General features: G+C 42.5%; 1 protein-coding gene across 1 annotated transcript in view; it reads left to right on the forward strand.

The window, feature by feature from the left end:
- CNGB3 (cyclic nucleotide gated channel subunit beta 3) overlaps positions 1–20,713 on the forward strand; it is a 118,353-nt gene that overhangs the window by 85,479 nt on the left and 12,161 nt on the right. The window contains exons 11-15 of the mRNA XM_043539389.1: positions 1,507–1,648; positions 5,449–5,608; positions 6,376–6,473; positions 8,603–8,686; positions 12,907–13,025. Of these exons, the coding sequence (XP_043395324.1) occupies positions 1,507–1,648; positions 5,449–5,608; positions 6,376–6,473; positions 8,603–8,686; positions 12,907–13,025 (603 nt within the window). The remainder of the gene's footprint in view (positions 1–1,506; positions 1,649–5,448; positions 5,609–6,375; positions 6,474–8,602; positions 8,687–12,906; positions 13,026–20,713) is intronic.

The following is a 20,713-nucleotide window of genomic DNA, read 5'->3' on the forward strand; positions in this document are numbered from 1 at the left end:
AACTGAAATTATGACTGAAATGTGTTTACCAGACAAGTCTGGTGAGGGCTAAACTGTTTTTCAAAGACAAAAGACAAGCTGACGCCTCTAACCAGGTGTCATCAAAGTTGATTGGCAATTACTGGTCAAGTGGCCATTCTTTGGCAACAAAGGTGGGCAGGAACAGATTGTGCTGCATTTTAGCAAATGACAACACGGAACTTCTTTTACCACAAGACTCCTTGTCTTCATCCTCACAGAGGGAAGGAACTTTATCGAGGGGTAATCTCAGGAAAATGAATTTCAAAGGGAGATAGAACTATAAAAGTGAGGGGCAAAAACTCCCCCATTTCTTTGTTTCGCTCCCTCTCTCACCTAAGAAGACAAAGGAACCAGCCCTTTGAATTTGGTGGCACAGCTGACCCGAGAATTTGGTCAGCAATGTTGCAGAGAACGTGTGGTAAGGATTTTAGCTTGAACCAAGTCAAGTTGTAGCTACTAGAAACCGTTTTATCTTCAGTTCACCTTTAACCATTTCTGACTTTAATACCTTGTACTTACTTAAAATCTCTCTTTGTAGTTATATAAACTTGTTTTATTTTTTAATCAAAACTAATCCAGTGCTGTGTTTAAACTGAACTGTTTGGGTACTCCAGTTGAAAAAGCAAACTGTTGAATATTGACCCCTTACAGGGGCAATGGGCCTTTAATATCAGAACTGCCCAGGAGAGGGCTGGACAGTTCAGAACATATGTTTTGGGGAAAATTCAGGACTGGGAGTGTGTTGGGACCACCCTGCAAGTGGTAACCGAGGCTGGTGGAAGCCAGCGTGTGACTGGAGTGCTGCTGGAAGGCTACAGCAATACACAGACCTTCAGGGTCTGACTTGCATACTGGCTCTTTGCGAGAGGCCCAAGGTTGCAGGGCAGTTGGTGACACAGCTCCCCACTGGTCTGGATTGCACACCGGAATGTGACTTATTTCACACAGAGGGAGGAAAGCTGAAATAAACTGGGCCAGCAGAAGTGCAGTTTTGCTGGTATAAGCTGCATCCACCCTAGGAGCACTTTGCCAATATAGTTTACCAGTGTAGTTATACATGCAAAGTGCTGCTAGTGTAGACCTGACCTCAGTCTATTTCACAAGGTTTTAATTGTGCCCTTATCACCATGGTATTTACATCAAGGATAACTGCATTCTGCCTACCTAAAATCCTCCCTGGCAGTTTCAAGGAGCTATTGTCCTAAACTGTCATATAGAGTTACTGGGCACTGGTAAGTAGCTGCTGTATTTTCTGTATGCATCTAATTTGGGGCTTTATTGGGTCTGCTCCCATTATTAAAGGTTTGCAGGACTGGGCAATCATTTGTGAAGCCTTAGAAAGCTTATAAGATGAAAGGCGCCACAGGGTTTGTTTCTGGAAGGTGCTGAGCCCCCTAGACTCAAGACAGCAAAGCACATGCATAACTTTAAATATGTGACTAGTCCCACTGAAGTCAATACAATGTATGCTGTGTGTATCCCCAGGTATCTGAGGTGTTACTACTGGGCAGTGCGCACTTTAATTACCATTGGTGGCCTTGCTGAACCGCAAACCCTCTTTGAGATAATCTTTCAACTACTGAATTTTTTCCTGGGTGTCTTTGTGTTCTCCAGCTTAATTGGTCAGGTAAACAAATGAATTAATCGCTAGATTTACAGTTGTGTAAATTACTGCCATGTAAAGACAACATACTCTTTATGGCCTCTTTCATATACGTAATACAGAAAACTTTGAAGCAGAAGATCAAAAAAGCTCAAGGACTCTTTTGAGTCTCCACTGTATATATTTTTCTGACAGTTGTATTTATCTATGGTTGTAGTTCCAAGTAGAGCCCTTCGTAAGTTACAGTAGACCCCAATTTTCGAGGCCATAGCTTCAATCCTGCAGTTGGACCTGTCTGGTGGAACTCTACAGGGAGGCCTGCCCATATGGCTCAGATTACAGCAGCACAGCTCATGAATTTATGCAACTGGCTTACTTGAAATGCCTTGATCCATTCTGAGCCTGGGAGAGTAACCTTTGTTGGGTCACCCAGCACTGCTACACTATAATTTTAATATTAGATTTTGGATTTATCTTTAGATGTTAATGAATTGCACTTGCTGTTAATTGCAATCAGGGATGCACAGAGGGTTTGGGGGGCCTAAGGCAAAATCTGGAACTGATTGCTCCCACCCTTCCTAAATATAACCACTGAGGGGAGGCCCCGGGGAAGTGGGGGAGGTGGATTGGAAAGCAAGACCACACAGCACACAGTTTGCAGCTCCTGTCTCATGGGGCTAGGCCTAGTTCCCCACTCCTGGCATTGCAACCTGATGGATAGGCTTGCAGCGCTTCTCAGGTTTAGCCCAGCTGCCAAATTTCCATGAGGGATGTTGTGACCCCATGTGCCAGGTCACAATGTCAGTCAGGTTCGGGAGTCCTCTGAAATAGGGGCCCCTGGGCAAACTGCCCCTTTCCCTATCCTCCTTGCCCTCTGAGCAGCCCTGATTGCATTTAAGTGTTATCATTCTTAAAAACATGAATGGTACAACACTGCACTGAATACTGATGTATCTGTGGGTTTAGTGTTCCCCTGATTTTTCAAAGCTTTCACAGAATCATAGAAGATTAGGGTTAGAACAGATCCCAGGAGATCATCTAGTCCAACCCCCTGCTCAAAGCAGGACCACCCCCAACTAAATCATCCCAGCCGGGGCCTTAAAAACCTCTAAGGATGGAGATTCCACTACTTCCCCAGGTAACCCAATCCAGTGCTTCACCACCTTCCTAGTGAAATAGTCTTTCCTAATATCCAACATAAACCTCCCACACTGCAACTTGAGACCATTGCTCCTTGTTCGGTCATCTGCCACCACTGAGAACAGCCTAGCTCCATCCTCTTTGGAACCCCCATTCAGATAGTTGAAGGCTGCTATCAAATCCCCCCTCACTCTTCTCTTCTGCAGACTAAATAAGCCCAGTTCGCTCAGCCTCTCCTCGTAAGTCATATGCCCCAGCCCCTAATAATTTTCGTTGCCCTCCTCTGGACTCTGTCCAATTTGTCCACATCCCCTTTCTGTAGTGCGGGGCCCAAAACTGAATGCAATCCTCCAGATGTGGCCTCACCAGTGCTGAATAGAGGGGAATAATCACTTCCCTCCATCTGCTGGCAATGCTCCTACTAATGCAGCCCAATATGCCGTTAGCCTTCTTGGCAACAAGGGCACACTGTTGACTCATATCCAGCTTCTAGTCCACTGTAATCCCCAGGTCCTTTTCTTCAGAATGCCGCTCAGCCAGTTGGTCCCCAGCCTGTAGCAGTGCATGGGATTCTTCTGTCCTAAGTGCAGGACTCTGCACTTGTCCTTGTTGAACCTCATCAGATTTGTTTTAGCCCAATCCTTCAATTTGTCTGGGTCACTCTGGACCCTATCCCTACCCTCCAGCATATCTACCTCTCCCCCGCAGCATAGTGTCATCCACAAACTTCCTGAGAGTGCAATCCATCCCATCATCCAGATCATTAAGGAAGATGGTGAACAAAACCAGTCCCAGGACAGACCCCTGGGGTATTCCACTTAATACCGGTTGCCAACTAGACATTGAGCTGTTAATCACTACCCATTGAGAAGCCGTTGATCACTACCCGTTGAAGTCCTAAGAACTTCGTGAAACGGGGGATTTACTGTCTGCCATATGTTACAGCTGCAGATTTGGCACATGTTAACCTGTGGTTAAGATTAAATCAGTGTTCTTATTTTCAATTCATCGGCATCCAGTTTTGAAAAAAAAAGCTGCAAAATTTCCAAAGTAATAGGCAGCAACAAAAGTTTTTTTCCAATCTATTGGAGTTACATTTCAGATCCAAAGGTTTGAAAAGAACTTTCCTGGCTGCAGAAGAACAAGTTACAGTTCCTACATGTGGCAGTGAGTCCTACTGGACTCCTGCAGAAATCCCTGTATGATAGGGAGTTCAAATGAAAAGGCAAACACCAGAACTGTTGCATTTAATTGTATTTCTATTGACCACAAGATTTGAAAAAGTTCAGCAAATCAAGTAAAAGAAGTAAATAACAGGGTGTAAACCTCTAACTTCCTGGTAACACAAGGAGTGGAAAAAGAAATACTAAAACATCATGAAATAGACTATGCCTGCAGTATTTGCAATGCATCCAGCAAACACTGGAAATATCAGCAGTGCACCTCTTCATATAAGAAATCTAGCCTGATGATTAGATGAACTTGAAGAAATTCTGGATAAACAGCCAAATCTTTGGGTATCTAGTTTGCAAGTCTAATATTTTTTTCATCTAATCTAGGTCCCTTATTAAAGTCCTGCAACTGACTCCTGCAATTGACTCTGTGCAAATGGACCACTCCACCAGTGCAGAGTCAATTAAAAGATCAAGGCCTAAATATAGATAAGCGAAAAGATACATGGATATCCAGTCAGTGGATAACGTCTGTGTTTTCAAAGAGGTTTAAAGTTACTTGAAAAGTTCTTCTTTGTTACATTGGTGCAAATCCAGAGTAATTACTATTGAGCTAAGTAGAGTTCCTCCAGACCTCAACCAGCGTGACAGCAGAATTTAGCCCACAATCATATTAGTAATTGGTCATCACAATGATATTTGAACATTCTGTCAAAAATGTAACTGTACCTAGAGAATAGGGTTTTTCAAACATTAACACATTTAAATTTTTAAAAAGTGATGTGACTTTTTTTTGTAGAAATGTTAAACTGTGCTCTTGTGCTAAGACCTTCAAGATCGATGTTAGCATAAAGTTGATTTTATGCCTGATCAAAAAATATTTAACTCGGGAAACACTGACAGACTCTTATGACTGACAGACTCTTATGTCTAATGGCATCAACTGGTGTTAACACATTTTTAACTTGAGTTCTGATTTGCCATTGCATGCCAAACAAAGTGGGGCTTAATTATTGAATTTTAAAGGAACACCTTCAAATTAGAAATCATGCTTCCATCTGAAAATATTTTACCTACAAATAGCACAGGTTTCCTATAACTGGAAGATTTACACTTTGTTTAATTTATGCATTAGACTGTATTTTTCACTCTAACTCTGAAACTTGAGACAGAAAAGTATGTTTAAAATAGAAAAATATAAAAATCACAAACACTGGCAGGGGCATTCAGGGGTAGCTATGGTATGTGAAACTACTTCTAACATAAAGAAAATACTTCTAACATAAAGAAAAGGAGTACTTGTGGCACCTTAGAGACTAACAAGTTGCCAATGTCCCTCTAAAATAAAAAACAGGTGAAAACAACTATTTAATGCAACTTAGTTTAAATCCATTCATTACCACTAACATATATTAACAAAGCAAAGTGTTTGTGTTTGGAAAATGACTGCTCACTTAAAAACTGAGACTGTTACCGCTGAAATGTGTTTGTAGTAATAACTGATATTTGCAGATGCGGGATGTAATTGGAGCAGCGACAGCAGGACAGAATTACTACCGTGCCAGCATGGATAACACCGTCTCTTACATGAACACCTATACAATTCCAAAAGTAGTTCAGAATCGTGTTCGAAGCTGGTACGAATACACATGGGACTCTCAAGGAATGCTGGGTAAGATGACTCTCAAACTATACCATATCTGCTCATACACTGACTCACAGCAGAAATGTTCTGTTTAGATCCAAAGAATACATGGATCTCATTTGATCTCTTCTGAATGGTCTAGGGGTGGGTGAGAGAGACACACACCAGTTAACTAGCATCAAAAAAAGCCAACCCAATGTGCTGTTTTGTAGGGCCTTCAGAAACACACTTATTATTTAGAGAAAAACCTGTACTGGAGTCAGTGGATTTAAGTGTTTCCTAATTGTTTTGTACAATTACATATTGTACTTTCATGCAGTAAAAGTGTAGTGTCTAAAGACGGATCACTAACCTGAACTTCTAGCAGCACAGCAAGTCTTCATTTATCGTAGTCTTCATATGCAGTTCCAAGACTACCCTGAATATTTGGAAATTAGGTTACACCCAGGATGAACACCTGTTGTAATACAATAGCTACAGTTTTGGAATTTTCTTTTCTATATATAAAATATCTGGAGTCTAAAAATAATCAAGGGGTTTTCACATGTTTATCCATCTGTAATATGTTCTAGTTAGAGTTCTGAAGAATTGGTTTAATATATTGCACAATTTGTTAGTCTGAAAGAATATTCCTCTGTTAGATCTCATGTATGTTAGATTTAACTCAGTTAGGCTATTCTTCTGTACATTTTGATTTTTTTAAAATTCCCTTGCTGCTGCTCCTTTTCCTTCTTCCTTTGCATTTCCACTTTGTAATTAGGAATTTTGGGGTCTTTTTTTTTTCTCTCTTGCAGATGAATCAGAATTACTGGAGCAGATGCCAGCCAAAATGCAGTTAGCCATTGCAATTGATGTGAACTTTGCCATTGTCAATAAAGTTGACTTATTCAAAGCAAGTAGTTTTAAAGGAGAAAGGAGCAACATGTTGTTCTTGTGAGCTATAAAATCTAGTTTTGCACATGTTGCAGTATTTAGGACCATCTTTTCATTAGTTATATTAAAGTCAAAATAAGGTCAAGAGGTTGCCAAGTGAATGGAAGCTCATGGTTGGATTGAGCCAAGTGCCTGTCTCTTCATCCAAAGCAGAAGCCAAAAACGTTTGAGTGATACTCTGTTGTTATTTTATTGCAGTTACATTGACATTATGGGCCAGATTCAGAGGTGGCAAATGGTGATGTAATTTGCATGTCAGTTTGGGGGTATAAGTAAGCCAAGGGGGCAGAAGGATGAGGTTGTAGCAGGAAAAATAACATTTGCACTGCTTCTGGGGTGCATGGGAAATATGGTTTTGTATTGTGGTTTAAATTAATTATTACTCAGAGTTCTGTATCAATATGCCTACTAAGGAATCTATTTGTCAAAAAAACATTTCTGAATCTTTTTTGTTGTCTGTATTATTACAGACATACTTGCTGACAGGTATTTTGATATATGACCAAAAGTAATTGAAACTGGTGTGATTATATTGTGTTATTTTGACAAACCAAATATGCAGAATTTTTCTGAATTTGAAAATATTGTGCGCAGAATTTTTAAATTTTTGGCACTGAATTCCCTAGGAGTAATATAAATAAGTTGATAGTCTTGCTTTGTGGCAGCCTCATCAAGATGACACATAACATGCCTTTCTGTAAAATGTTTTTGTCCCAGAAGCCATGACCATGCAATACACAGAGGGCTAGATTCTCTCCTGCCCCTGTGCTTTCCTTGGTGCATGAGATGGGAGAGGTGTCCAGCAGCTAATTACAGCACCACGATTCTCCAGGCCAGCCCTGACACCACTTAGAGCTGCTGCCAGGCAGCTGCACCCCTGAGGTAGGTCCTTAATGGACCAAACACAGTGGAGAATTGGCATAGAGTAGTGGAACTCTAACTTGCCCCTTATGCTAGGTTGGAGCAGAGTGCACAGCCTGACTGTGGAATTTGCTTCTGTGAATTTGTGGCCAGATTACCTTTTTAAACCACCTGAGCAATTATGCACCAGAGACTCGGGCCCACAGCTTTAAACATAGTATTGAACACATTTAATTAGACCAGCACAAGAGTCACATACATACTGTGACAAAGTTCCTACTCTACCTTGGTGGGTCTTGTGCTTATTGGCAGATTTGCTCGCCTTGGAGTTTCACGGCAGCCCTCAGGTTGGCCGTTTTTCTGAACCCACAGTCCAGGTCGACTCCTCCTGAGTCTGACTAGGAGTTGGGAAGATTTGGGGGGAACCCAGGCCCACCCTCTACTCTGGGTTCCAGCCCAGGGCCCTGTGGAATGCAGCTGTCTAGAGTGCCTCCTGGAACAGCTGTGCGACAGCTACAACTCCTTGGGCTACTTCCCCATGGCCTCCTCCCAACACCTTCTTTATCCTCACCATAGGACCTTCCTCCTGGTGTCTGATAATGCTTGTACACCTCAGTCCTCCAACAGTCCGCGTTCTCACTCTCAGCTCCTAGTGCCTCTTGCTCCCAGCTCCTCACACGCACACCACAAACTGAAGTGAGCTCCTTTTAAAAACCCAGGTGCCCTGATTAGCCTGCCTTAATTGAGTCTAGCAGCTTCTTGATTGGCTGCAGGTGTTCTAATCAGCCTGTCTTAATAGTCTCCAGAAGGTTACTGATTGTTCTGGAACCTTCCCTGTTACCTTACCCAGGGAAAAGGGACCTACCTAGCCTGGGGCTAATATATCTGCCTTCTATTACTCTCCTATAGCCATCTGGCCCAACCCTGTCACAATACACAGACATCTCACAGTTAGAAAGACTATTCTTTCAAAACACAAGAGAAGATAGAGGTTGAGGCACTCAGATAATACCATGATAAGGGCCTTAAAGGTACCCAAATAGTTCCACCGACATTCTCTCTACCCTCCAGAAATTGGCCTTTTTGATGCTTTAAATCCACACTCAGTACCTGAAGCATTAGCTTAACACACTCCTATATTGCTATCTCTTGCTTCCCAGTATAAACCTCCTGGTAATCATTTCAAGTACTGCACAAGTGTAGCAAAATTCTAATTATTTTTAACAGGGGTGTGATACTCAAATGATTTACGACATGCTGCTGAGACTGAAATCCATTGTGTATTTACCTGGTGACTTCGTCTGCAAAAAGGTGAGCTTGACGATTTGTTTTTCAAATGTAAAAATAATGAACATACTAGCACAAGAGTTCATCTATAGGTCAAGAGTATACTTTAAACAAAATTAATCCTAGGTGAATTACATATCATAAAAATAATTATGATATACGGAGTAATAATAATAGTGTGCTCTCAGGTTTCAAGCTGGAACAAGACAATATGGACTTTATTACTTATATTATCAAACATAAAATGTTGGTAGCCTGGGAAACTGCTTTGTATAAATACAAATTATCTACTGACACACATCATTAAGTTTGAATATTTAAAATGGATACAGTGTGTTGCAGAAGTTAGAAGTTCAAAACTTCTGCATGTATGCAGACATAAACAGACTACAGATCTTCATCTGAGATGTTGCAAGTGTTCAAATTAAACATTGCATGTGTGTTACCAGTTGTGATTATTTAGCACCTATATGGCAGTAGTGCTCTGAAACTCCAGTTACAGTCAGGCCCCATTGTTCTAGGTGCTGTACAAACCCATAGGAAGACAAAGTCCTTGCCCCAGAGAGCTTACAATTTAAGTTCTGGATGCTGCAAAGATGTACAGTCATGATTAACTCTCTGCATTGTGTGCAGTCCCATTGATTCAGTGGGACTACTCATGGTGCACACAGTTAAATATGTGCATAAATTACTCCTGGGGGTATTCTGTGCTCCCACCATCCACAGAATTCTTTGCTACCTTGCAGAAAAATGGGGGAGCAAAGAAATGTGTGTGGAACATGCACCCCTTCCCTGGAGCAGCTGGCAGATGCAGATCACCACGGGGCGGGGGCAGGGAGGGGGGAAGGCTGGGTGTGCATGCGTCTGTGGAGAGACCTTAAAGGGGCAGGGCTGGGCACATGCCTGTGTGCGAACCAGCGAGAGATACTCACTCTGTCTCTCTCACATGCTATTGGGGCGTCCCCAGCTTGGAGGGGTAGGGCTGTGTGAGGAAGTCTCTGTCGCTGAGGCAGAACAGAAATGTAACAACTAAGCAGGCAGGCTGCTAATGTTCCCATTGTCAGTGAATTGTTCCCATTCTTAGTCAATTCCCCCAGGAGCCTAAAAATGTGTAAAAGTTTGAAGGCTCCTTTACATTGCCAGAGTGGTGTAAAGGAGCCTTATTGTAAGTGACAGGGAATCCTCATCTGGGAAGATCTATGTGTTTTCTCGCTTTTTTCCTGTGCCAGAGAGGCACAAGGGGGTTAGATTACAGCTCAGGATCTATTTTACTTACCCATTTTTAAAAAATGCAGGACAATAAATTAACAAAATACGTGACCCTGGTGTGATTATATTGCATTATTATGATAAATAAAATATGCAGAATTCTGCAGAATTTTTAATTTGTTGGCACAGAATTCCCCCAGAGAGTAATAAGTAAGGGTACGACTTTGTCACAGAGGTCAGGGATTCCGTGACTTTACTGGACCTCTGTGACTTTGGCTTCAGCTGTCAGCAGTGGGAGCAGAGCTGCGGCTGTGCATCCCCAACTCGCAGCTTTGTCCAGAGCCGGGGCTGTGTGAGCCCCCCTCGCAGCAGCAGCAAGAACCGGGGCTGTGCGCTCCTGACCCGCAGCTTCAGCGGGGGCTGGCAGGGGCTCTGTGTCCTCTTTCCCCCCCATAGCTTTAGTCAGGGCCAGAGTCAGGACTGTGCGCTCCCTGCCTTCCCTTCTGTGGCTATGGCTGGGGCTGGAGTCGTGGCTGTGTGCCCCTGCCCTGCAACTTTGGCAGGATCTGGAGCTGGGGCTGTGCCCCCCATGGTGGTGGGGCTGTCAGTCCCCACCCTGGGGATTCAGGTGTCATTCCTTCCCCCCACCCCCACAGCCCTCCGTTCTTTTTAGTAAAAGTCACGGATAGGTCCAGGCTTCCATGAATTTTTTTTTATTGCCTGCAGCTTGTCTGTGACTTTTACTAAAAATAACCGTAATAAAATCTTAACCTTATGTATAAGTTTTGAAGGCTCAGGTCAGTAGGCCTGCCCATGTGGTGCTCACTGCAGGACTGGGACCTCAGACACCAAGTAATGTAAGGTGGTCGGGTGGGTGGAAAGGGATACAATCTCATCTGTTTCAGAGTAACAGCCGTGTTAGTCTGTATTCGCAAAAAGAAAAGGAGTACTTGTGGCACCTTAGAGACTAACCAATTTATCTGAGCATAAGCTTTCGTGAGCTACAGCTCACTTCATCGGATGCATACTGTGAAAAACACAGAAGATCTTTTTATACACACAAACCATGAAAGAATGGGTGTTTACAAGCTATTACCAACAGGAGAGTGGGTTTGTGTGGGGGGGGGGGGGGGGAGAAAACCTGTATTTGTGCTGGAAATGGCCCAACTTGATTATCATACACATTGTAAGGAGAGTGATCACTTTAGATAAGCTATTACCAGCAGGAGAGTGGGGTGTGGGGGGAAAGAAAACCTTTTGTAGTGGTAAACACCCATTTTTTCATGGTTTGTGTGTATAAAAAGATCTTCTGTACTTTCCACAGTATGCATCCAATGAAATGAGCTGTAGCTCACGAAAGCTTATGCTCAAATAAATTGATTAATCTCATCTGTACAAGTTTACATATATTGCTTTACTTAGATTTTAAGCTCTTTGGGGCAGGGACTGCCTTTTTGCCCTGTGTCTGTACAGCAGCTAGCACAATGGGGTCCTGATCAATGGCTAACATTTCTAGGCACTACTGTAGTACAAATAAAATAATAATAGATTAAAGCCTTGATCCTGCAATTAGATTCAGGTGGTCTTCCCCAGCAACTAAACCCTAGAAATACATATATTGCTTTACACAAGCACGATGTTTAGTAAATGGCTTACTAAAAGAGCAAGGCTTTTGTGTTGCTCTAATAAAATATATCATGGCCAGTAATGACACATTAATTCAAAGCTGCAGCTGTAATTGGAACTGAATATAGAATTGCAAAGAAAGGACATAGTTGGGTAGATAAGAGTTGCAAATACAGAAACACTGACCCACCACTGCTCAATTCGCTCCAATGGCAATGTGTGCTGGAGTAATGGGAATCAAACCCTGAAAATTTCAGTCCTGGCTCTGCCACTGACTGCTGGTGTGTGGCTTTACTGAAGTCACTTCACTTCTCTTCCTCAGTTTCCCATCTGTAAAATAGGAATGATAATCATTCACCTCGCTTCAAGGGATGTTGTGTGAGGATTGTTAAATTAATGTATGTAAAGCCCTTTGAACATATAAAACATGTAAGTGTCCTATATTTTTCTATCATGCTACACTTTAGCCCACTAGATGACTTCAGTATGGCTAGAATTTGTCATAAATACAATCTGTCCATTCTTTGTATCCAGGTAAAATCTACTTCATTTTGGATGCTAATTAAGCAGCTAGCAAAGGCTCAAATTCACTGGTAAATATGCAAGAGACAGCAGAAGCTTTGATTGGTTAATTATTCTTGATTTTCCTTTTAGATTATGGAAATGATCATTTAAAATGCTGAAGTACTTTTAAATGCACAGTGTATGACTCTTCTTAGATACATTAAAGTTAATATATCAAGTCAGATCAGATCCTTTCAGAATTAGTTCATGTTAGTGCTAACTAAAACACCATGGTAATTATCTACTTCATCCACTCATGACTAGGCTGTGATACACATGCTGTTACCACTTTTGACCTGAGCAGTTATATAAGGATCTCATGGGTTGTTTCCATTAGGAGGAGAAATTGATGATGGAATCAAGTATTTCCTTAATGAATCCTGTTTATTTACAAACAATATTACCCAAAGTCCTGTTTTGCTGAACACAGTAGGAATCAAACAGCAGGAGACATTTTATTTGCTCACAGTTCCAAGCCCTTTCTAGCCAGCACTAAGCCCAGAACCATGCTCTCAGCTTTTTCTTAGAGTCACGTTATCAGTACGTTCACGGCTGTGTCTGGTGCTTCCTTGTTTTACATTTATCCAGACTGAAGGGTAAGCAGTTACACACCCACCAGCTTCAGCAAGGTTTATCCAACACCCAGGATCATAATGCCTTACACAACTAGTCCCTTCAAAATCAATGAGACTGCCTGTGGAGTCAGGTGTTACTCATTGTGAGTAAAGGTATCACAATCTAGGTCTTATTCCCCATAACGGTGGGAAACATGCATATGACAAACAGGGTCTGTTAAGAGGCATTTGTCAGACTATTCCACTCAAAGTGTGATGTTTCTGCTTCAGGGAGAGATTGGCAGAGAGATGTACATCATCAAGCAGGGAGAAGTTCAAGTTCTTGGAGGCCCAGATGGCACAAAAGTCCTGGTTACCCTGAGAGCAGGAGCTGTATTTGGAGAGATAAGGTAATCCAGTAACTGTTTATAATGTTGTTTTATAGAGCTGCTCAAAGACTCAACAACAACAAAAATCAACCAGCAAATAATTCTATGAAATTTGCCATCTTTCAATAAGTGCTACATCTGATTAATAGTATTTTTCTCCATTTGGCTTTTTCATGTAACAAAGCACACTAGCTGCCACTGGGAAAGTGTGACATTGGGGTTGGAAGCAGGCAATTCCCCCGCAAAAAATGGCTGACAATGTGTGATCCACAATATGTTTTTTTTCCCATTAAAGCTTATGCCAAAATAAATCTGTTAGTCTTTAAGGTGCCACCGGACTCCTTGTTGTTAATATGAAACTCATTCACAATCAGTGGGTTAGGACAGTCCAAGAGAAGATACCTATTAAGGGGATGAAAGTGTACAAAAGAAAATGTAATCTCAACATCAGGGGGAAATTCCCTAGCAATGAGATCTCTGAGCCTGTGGAACAGTGACTAATGTGTAATCGCATTTTCAAACTAGACTGGGTAAAGTATTTAGGAATATACTAAGGGAATTCTCCCCCCTAGTTTAGATGGTTTAAACACAGGGATTGGCAACCTTTGGCACACAGCCCATCAGGGAAATCCACTGGCAGGCCGGGACAGTTTGCTTACCTGCAGCATCCACAGGTTCGGCCAATCACAGCTCCCACTGGCCACCGTTCGCCATTCCAGGCCAATGGGAGCTTCAGGAAGCGGCAGCCAGCGCATCCCTCAGCCCTCGTCGCTTCCCACAGCCCCTGTTGGCCTGGAACGGTGAACCGTGGCCAGTGGGAGCCGCAATCGGCCGAACCTGCGGACGCTGCAGGTAAACAAACCGGCCCGGCCCGCCAGCAGATTTCCCTGACGGGCCACGTGCCAAAGGTTGCTGATCCCTGGTTTAACACATCCTCCAGCTCCAGTTTCTACGTTTCAGTGTGACCACATTTGTTTTATTGCTTGCAGTCACTCAGCATGTTTAGGCAGCAGATATTGAAAATCAATTATCCTTTTTACTAGGGGAAAAGAGCTACAATGAAAAACTATTTAGGAGCCTAAACATGGATTTAGAAGCTAGGCACTCAGGTTTGAAAATATAAGCAGTATTTATTTAAAAGTATGTATACCAGAAAACAGTACATTTAACAGTAAAGTATACCAAAAAATATTTTTTGGAATGGTCCTTTTAGAAGGCATAATTCTTCTAAGATTCCAGTGTACAATATCCCTATTTTCTAATTAATTGCAATGCAAGTATCTATGAACTCTTCTATGTCACATTTACCCTTTGGCCAAGCCCAAGACTGGGTGTACCTCCTGTTGAGGTCTGCATGAAGAGTAGTAACAGAATGTAGGAGCTGCTGCATGTGATAAAATGGAATCTTGATTTCTTCCAGCTGCCACCCTGTTATTGTTAATCCCCTTGCCGGAAACTTTAATCTGCTTTTGAAAATTGGTAAACAGCTCTGTGCCAAGTTTAAATTTATCCTCTACTTAATTTATCTCTTGTGGTAGTGGAAACATGCCAGTGTATTTAATGATGTGCATACAGTACTTGCCAATGCTCAAATCTGCAAATAGCAAACACCTGACTGAAAGTTTCCCATAGATACAGGGCGCTTTTTATATAAATGGAAAATAAACCTATACCAGCTGTTTGAGAGAAAGATGTCTATTTTTTTCAATTGAGTCTTCTTTGTGACAATATAACATGTAAGAAAAGCTGAAAATTTAGATGTATGTATGTATGTATGTATGTATGTATGTAGAGATGGGAAGTTGTCATTTTTCAGAAACACTTGGGTTCTAAAAAAAAAAAACCAAAAAAACAAAACTGGACACAAAGGCCTGGTCTACACTACGGGGTTAGGTCGAATTTAGCCACATTAGGTCAATTTAAAAATGACTGCGTCCACACAACCAACCCCGTTCCGTCAACCTAAAGGGCTCTTAAAATTGACTTCTGTACTCCTCCCCGACGAGGAGAGTAGCACTAAAATCAACTTTTTTGGGTCAAATTTGGGGTAGTGTGGACACAAATCGACATTATTGGCCTCCGGGAGCTATCCCAGACTGTTCCAATGTGACCGTTCTGGACAGCACTCCGATGCACTAGCCAGGTACACAGGAAAAGCCCTGGGAACTTTTGAATTTCATTTCCTGTTTGGTCAGCATGGCAAACTCAGCAGCAGAGGTGACCATGCAGTCCCCCCAGAATCATAGAATGTTTCTACGCTCCCCCTATCATCTCCATCCCTGAGGTTATTGCAGATTAGAAGGTGAAAAAAAGCACTCGCGATGACATGTTTTCCGAGCTCATGCAGTCCTCCCGCACTGATAGGGCACAGCTTAATGCATGGAGGCATTCCGTGGCAGAGGCCAGGAAAGAATTCAGTGAGCGCTAAGAGCGGAGGCAGGACGCGATGCTGAGGCTAATGGAGGAGCAAATGGACATGATGCAGCATCTGTTGGAGCTGCAGGAAAGCCAACAAGAGCACAGACCCCCGCTGCATCCACTGTATAACCACCTACCCTCCTCCCCATGTTCCATAGCCTCCTCACCCAGACGCCCAAGAATGCGGGGTGGGGGGGTGGGAGGGGGAAGGCTCCGGGCACCCAGCCACTCCACCCCAGAAGGCTGTCATTCAAAGAGTTTGATTTTTAGTGTGGCTACGGTAAGCAATGTGGCCTTGTCCTTCCCTCCTCCCCACCCCACCCAGGCTACCCTGTCAGTTCTCTCTTTCTTTTTTTTTTAATTAATAAAGAAAGAATGGTTTCAAAACAATAGTTACTTTATTTTGAAGGGGGGAGGGTGGTTGGCTTACAGGAAATTAAAATCAACAAGGCGGGCGGGTTTGCATCAAGGAGGAACACACACAACTGTCACACCAAAGCCTGGCCAGTCATGAAACTGGTTTTCAAAGCCTCTCTGATGCGCAGCGCGCCTTGCTGTGCTCTTGTAATCGCCCTGCTGTCTGGCTGCTCAAAATCAGACACCAGGCGATTTGCCTCAGCCTCCCACCCCACCATAAATGTCACCCCCTTACTCTCACAGATGATATGGAGCACACAGCAAGCAGCAATAACAATGGGAATGTTGGTTGAGCTGAGGTCTGACCTAGTTAGAAAACAGCACCAGCAAGCTTTTAAACGTCCATTTAAAAGGCACATTCTACCACCATTCTGCACTTGCTCAGCCTATAGTTGATTTTGGAATTGGGGAGCTCATGTGGGGGAAGATCAAGGGCTTCTCCTGGTGGCCTGCAATCATAGTCTCTTACAGAGTCATGTCCCAACATCAGGCAATCTCCGGAATGCGCTGCGTGCAACGATTCAGGGATGGGAAGTTCTCCAAGGTTTCAGCAGACAAGCTGGTGGATCTGATGGCTTTTAGGCAGCATTTCAACCACTACACGTTTAATAAGCTGGTCTCCTATCAATGAGCCATACACCATGCCCTGGAGATTGCTAGGAGCCGGGCAGGGAAGATGTTCTCAGAACCCCTGGCCAAGCGGCTAAAAGCTAACTTCTGCAACAACAGCAAGGAGCGGGTGGAGGAGGACCAGAGCAGAGAGCAAATGGTTTCCGAAGTCACAAACAACAACAGGAGCCTTGAAGACAGTTGTTTATTGTGCGGGAGAAAAAACCTAGCCACATTCCACCCGCTGTTTGAGGGGGGCCTTTGCCAGACTTGCAGGGATCGATTCCTGGAGCTCTTCTACATGTACAACGAAGATGGGTACCAGTCCTACTGCACTGTCTGCTGCGAAGGCAAGGAGCTGCTGCTGTGTAGCAATGCCAGCTGCTGTAGGTGCTTCTGTGTCAAATGCTTGGAGGTCCTGATAGGACAAGGTACCTTGGCCAAGGCAAAAGAGCAAGAGCCCTGGAGCTGTTACATGTGTCAACCACAGAAGTGCTATAGGGTGTTACAGCACTGACTGGACTGGAATGTATGGCTGCAAGACTTCTTCACCAGCGACAAAGGACAGGAATATGATGCACTTAAAATCTAAAAAGGTGCACACATTTCCCAGAGTCACTACCCTTGATAACAGAACATCAATGATCGCATTGGCTACTTGGATCACAGCAGCCCCCACAGTAGACTTGCCCACAACAGCAGCAGTGACAGTGAGCTTAGCGGGCTCTGTGCTTGCCGTGGCATGGCGTCTGCATGGGTAACCCATGAAAAAAGGCATGAAACGATTGTCTGCCGTTGCTTTCACGGAGGGAGAGGCGACTGATGACATGTACCCAAAACCACCCGCGACAATGTTTTTGCCCCATCAGGCACTGGAGCTTAACCCAGAATTCCAATGGGCAGCGGAGACTGCAGGAACTGTGGGATAGCTACCCACAGTGCAACGCTCCGAAAGTCGATGCTAGCCACGGTAGTGAGGACGTATTCTGCCGACTTAATGCGCTTAGTGGGGACATACACAATCGACTGTATAAAATCAATTTCTAAAAATTGACATTTATAAAATCAACCTAATTTCATAGTGTAGACATATCCCAAGTCTAGAAAAATGTGTTCAGGAATGGACATCACTCTTGCTTCTACTGCTTAAATTTTCTTCAGCTGGAAAAATCTAAAATGTCATAGAGCAATAACATGTTCACTCACATGCCACCAGCTTTTGGATTAGCCAATTAGACACCAGATGAACACTGATTCATTCCTATACAAGAAATAATTAAGAGTTAAGGAAATCTCTAGACCTATGTAGTCCTGCTGTAACAGAGTGGAGTTACACCAGGGAAGTATTTGGCCAGTTAAATTTGTCTACTAACTTGGGGCGCTTTTCCAACTTTTGAATCAATAAAGATGTCTCAAGCAACTGGATGTTTCCACTTGAGGCACACACAATGACCAAGGTCATTTTCCCAGCAAGTATTTACTCTTCCTGAAATGATCATTTATGGTAGATGAAATCCCCACTCCTGGAGACAGCATACGATCCTTAGAGAAATACGAATACAGGCATGCGGTACTCTGGACTTAAACAGCAGGCAGTGGGTGGGCCTGAGAAGGAGGAAATACTCAGCAGCTGGCAGATGTTCCTAAATTTGGAGGAAAGCAAACAGCTGAACCACTCAGCACATCACTGGGGAATCATTATCACCTGTGTGGCAGCATGTTCGAAATAATGGGTTTATACAGTGGCCCTCTGTCAAGGTGCTTTGAGTGCTTTACAGCAGGAAAAATAAAATACCTTCCTTAATGGAGCTGATCAAATGAAATGCTGTTATTGCATAGCAATTGTGTTTACCTATTTGTCTGGCTATTCACAACACACTAGTCACCATGGTATCAGAGTGCCTTGCTCACTTTGTGATCTCTGCCTCAGGACTTGTTTGCAGAAACATATCAACCCTTCCCTGTCTCGTTAACTTGTTTAATAGAATGGTATAAAATATACCCACTGTTTAATCATATTTTTATTCAAATTGCATACAAATTATCATTAAAAAAAATCTCTCACTGGGAAGAAAAAATAGTTACTGAAGGAAACCAAACATTCCGGTTCATTTTGAGACTCTAGAAACTTTTAAAATGTGTCCATGTTTTTGCTGAACTGTACCATAGAGTCCAATTTAAGTCTCGTGTTCAAATTGGTCCTTTTACGGCCTGTTTTATTTGTAAAAAAACTAGGGACAGAGACTGGAAGCTGTCTTCAATTTAATGTTTCACTACAATGGCAATATAACTTTTGTGGGTGGCTAGCAGAAATTTTCAGAGGTATAAATGGGAAATAGGCACCCATTAACTTTCAAGAGGAGTTGGGTGCATAATTGTCCTTTGTCTCCGAAAATTTCCCCCTTCATGATAATGGTGTTAAAATCCACAATGTGCTACGTACTTTCCCTACATAGGAAGACAGACCCTTCGCCAAAGTACTTCCAGTCTAAAAAGTGTGGGGAAGACAAACAAATATACAATGATTTTTTAAACTATATATCAGTATCCTTAACTGCCCTGTACCTCGCTGATATTAGATGGGTAATTTCTCATAGGTCATCATCAATCATCATGTTCCTATTACGCCTCTGGCATTTAGGCAGTGACAAAGCTCCTCCACTCCTGTCTGTTTCTGGCAAGTCTTTTAATGGTTCCCCAGCTGTGCCCCAGGTTTTTCAGCGTGGCTTCCACAGCTCTTCACCATGTTGTTTTCGGGCAGCCTCATTTTTGCTTGCCTTCAGGTGTTCATCTTATTGCTACTCTGGTGATGGAATCAGTTTCCATCTGAAGCACATGACCGATACATCTCCAACACTTCCTGGCAATGATGATGCTCAGATCCTCTTGGCTGCACTGTGTCAATAGATCTTGGTTTGAGATTGTTCTGCGCCAAAAGATATGGAGGATTTTTCTGAGGCTGGTTGTATGGAATGAAGACAGTTTGGACATGTCAGACTTTCTAATTCCCCAGCATTCTGCTCTATAAAGTAGTGTTGAAAGTATGCAGCTTTGATATATCATCAAAATACAACACCAAAACCGAACTCAAGATTCCTCAGAGTTGCGTACTTTCAACACTACTTTCTCATAGGTGTCACCAGAAAAATCAATTGATGTGGGATTTAGAGAAGGTAGTAGTGGCCTTACAGATTACTTCAATGGGAGAGGAGTAGCATAGAAATAAGTAGACACATATTTGTAGGATAGGTGAAATAATGAGACAAAATGATTCCAATAAATCCTAGACCTTTCTCTGCTTTTAAATAGAAACTAGGAATAATGTATTTAAATGTAAATGAAAACTGTGATGCAATATAAAAAGTAATCTAATCTAATGATAGTCTAATCATTGCAGGATTTAGCCTGTACAGAACAATAGCAGAAGCAAATCCAGGAGTCCAGGCAAACGTGATCCTGCAATAATGGGAGTCTTGTTGCACAGTCATCCAGTTACTCCGTCCGAGTAGCAGGGGTTATTCCAAGAAGGGAGAGCATAGCTAAGGACCTCCTTATCACAAGGAAGATCATGCATTAAGCTACATCAGCTCACACACCCATTTACTGCCTACGCTCTCTCCATTTCTTATCCTGTGCATATCAGTAAGGGAGGGGATGGGCAGCAGAGTTAATCAAAAAACTGTCCAGTGGAACAGTTTTCCATCAGAAAATGCTGCTTTAACAAAATCAAAAAGTGTTCTAGGAATAGATCAATTTTATTGAAATTTTCAATGAAAAAATATCTAAATGTTTCATTTTACCTTTATTGTTTTGGCTTTTATATTATTTATAACATAAAACCCCAAACATTTCAACCTTAACAAAATGTTTTGATATGGGCAGAATGAAATTTCATTTCACCACAAATTCTGAGATTGACTTGTTGACTAAATTTAGGACTATCTCAAATCTTGGCACATCTCATGGGATGGTGTCATAATTATAAAGGGAAGGGTAAATACCTTTAAAATCCCTCCTGGCCAGAGGAAAAACCCTTTCACCAGTCTATAAGGTGCCACTAGTACTCCTTTTCTTTTCACCAGTAAAGGGTTAAGAAGCTAGGATAACCTTGCTGGCACCTGACCAAAATGACCAATAAGGAGACAAGATACTTTCAAAAGCTGGGGAGAAGGAGAAACAAAGCCTCTCTCTCTGTCTGTGTGATGCTTTTGCCAGGGACAGAACAGGAATGGAGTCTTAGAATTTAGTAAGTACTCTAGCTAGAT

Source organism: Chelonia mydas, chromosome 2 (genome assembly GCF_015237465.2).
Source record: "Chelonia mydas isolate rCheMyd1 chromosome 2, rCheMyd1.pri.v2, whole genome shotgun sequence".
Taxonomy (NCBI): Eukaryota; Metazoa; Chordata; order Testudines; family Cheloniidae; genus Chelonia; species Chelonia mydas.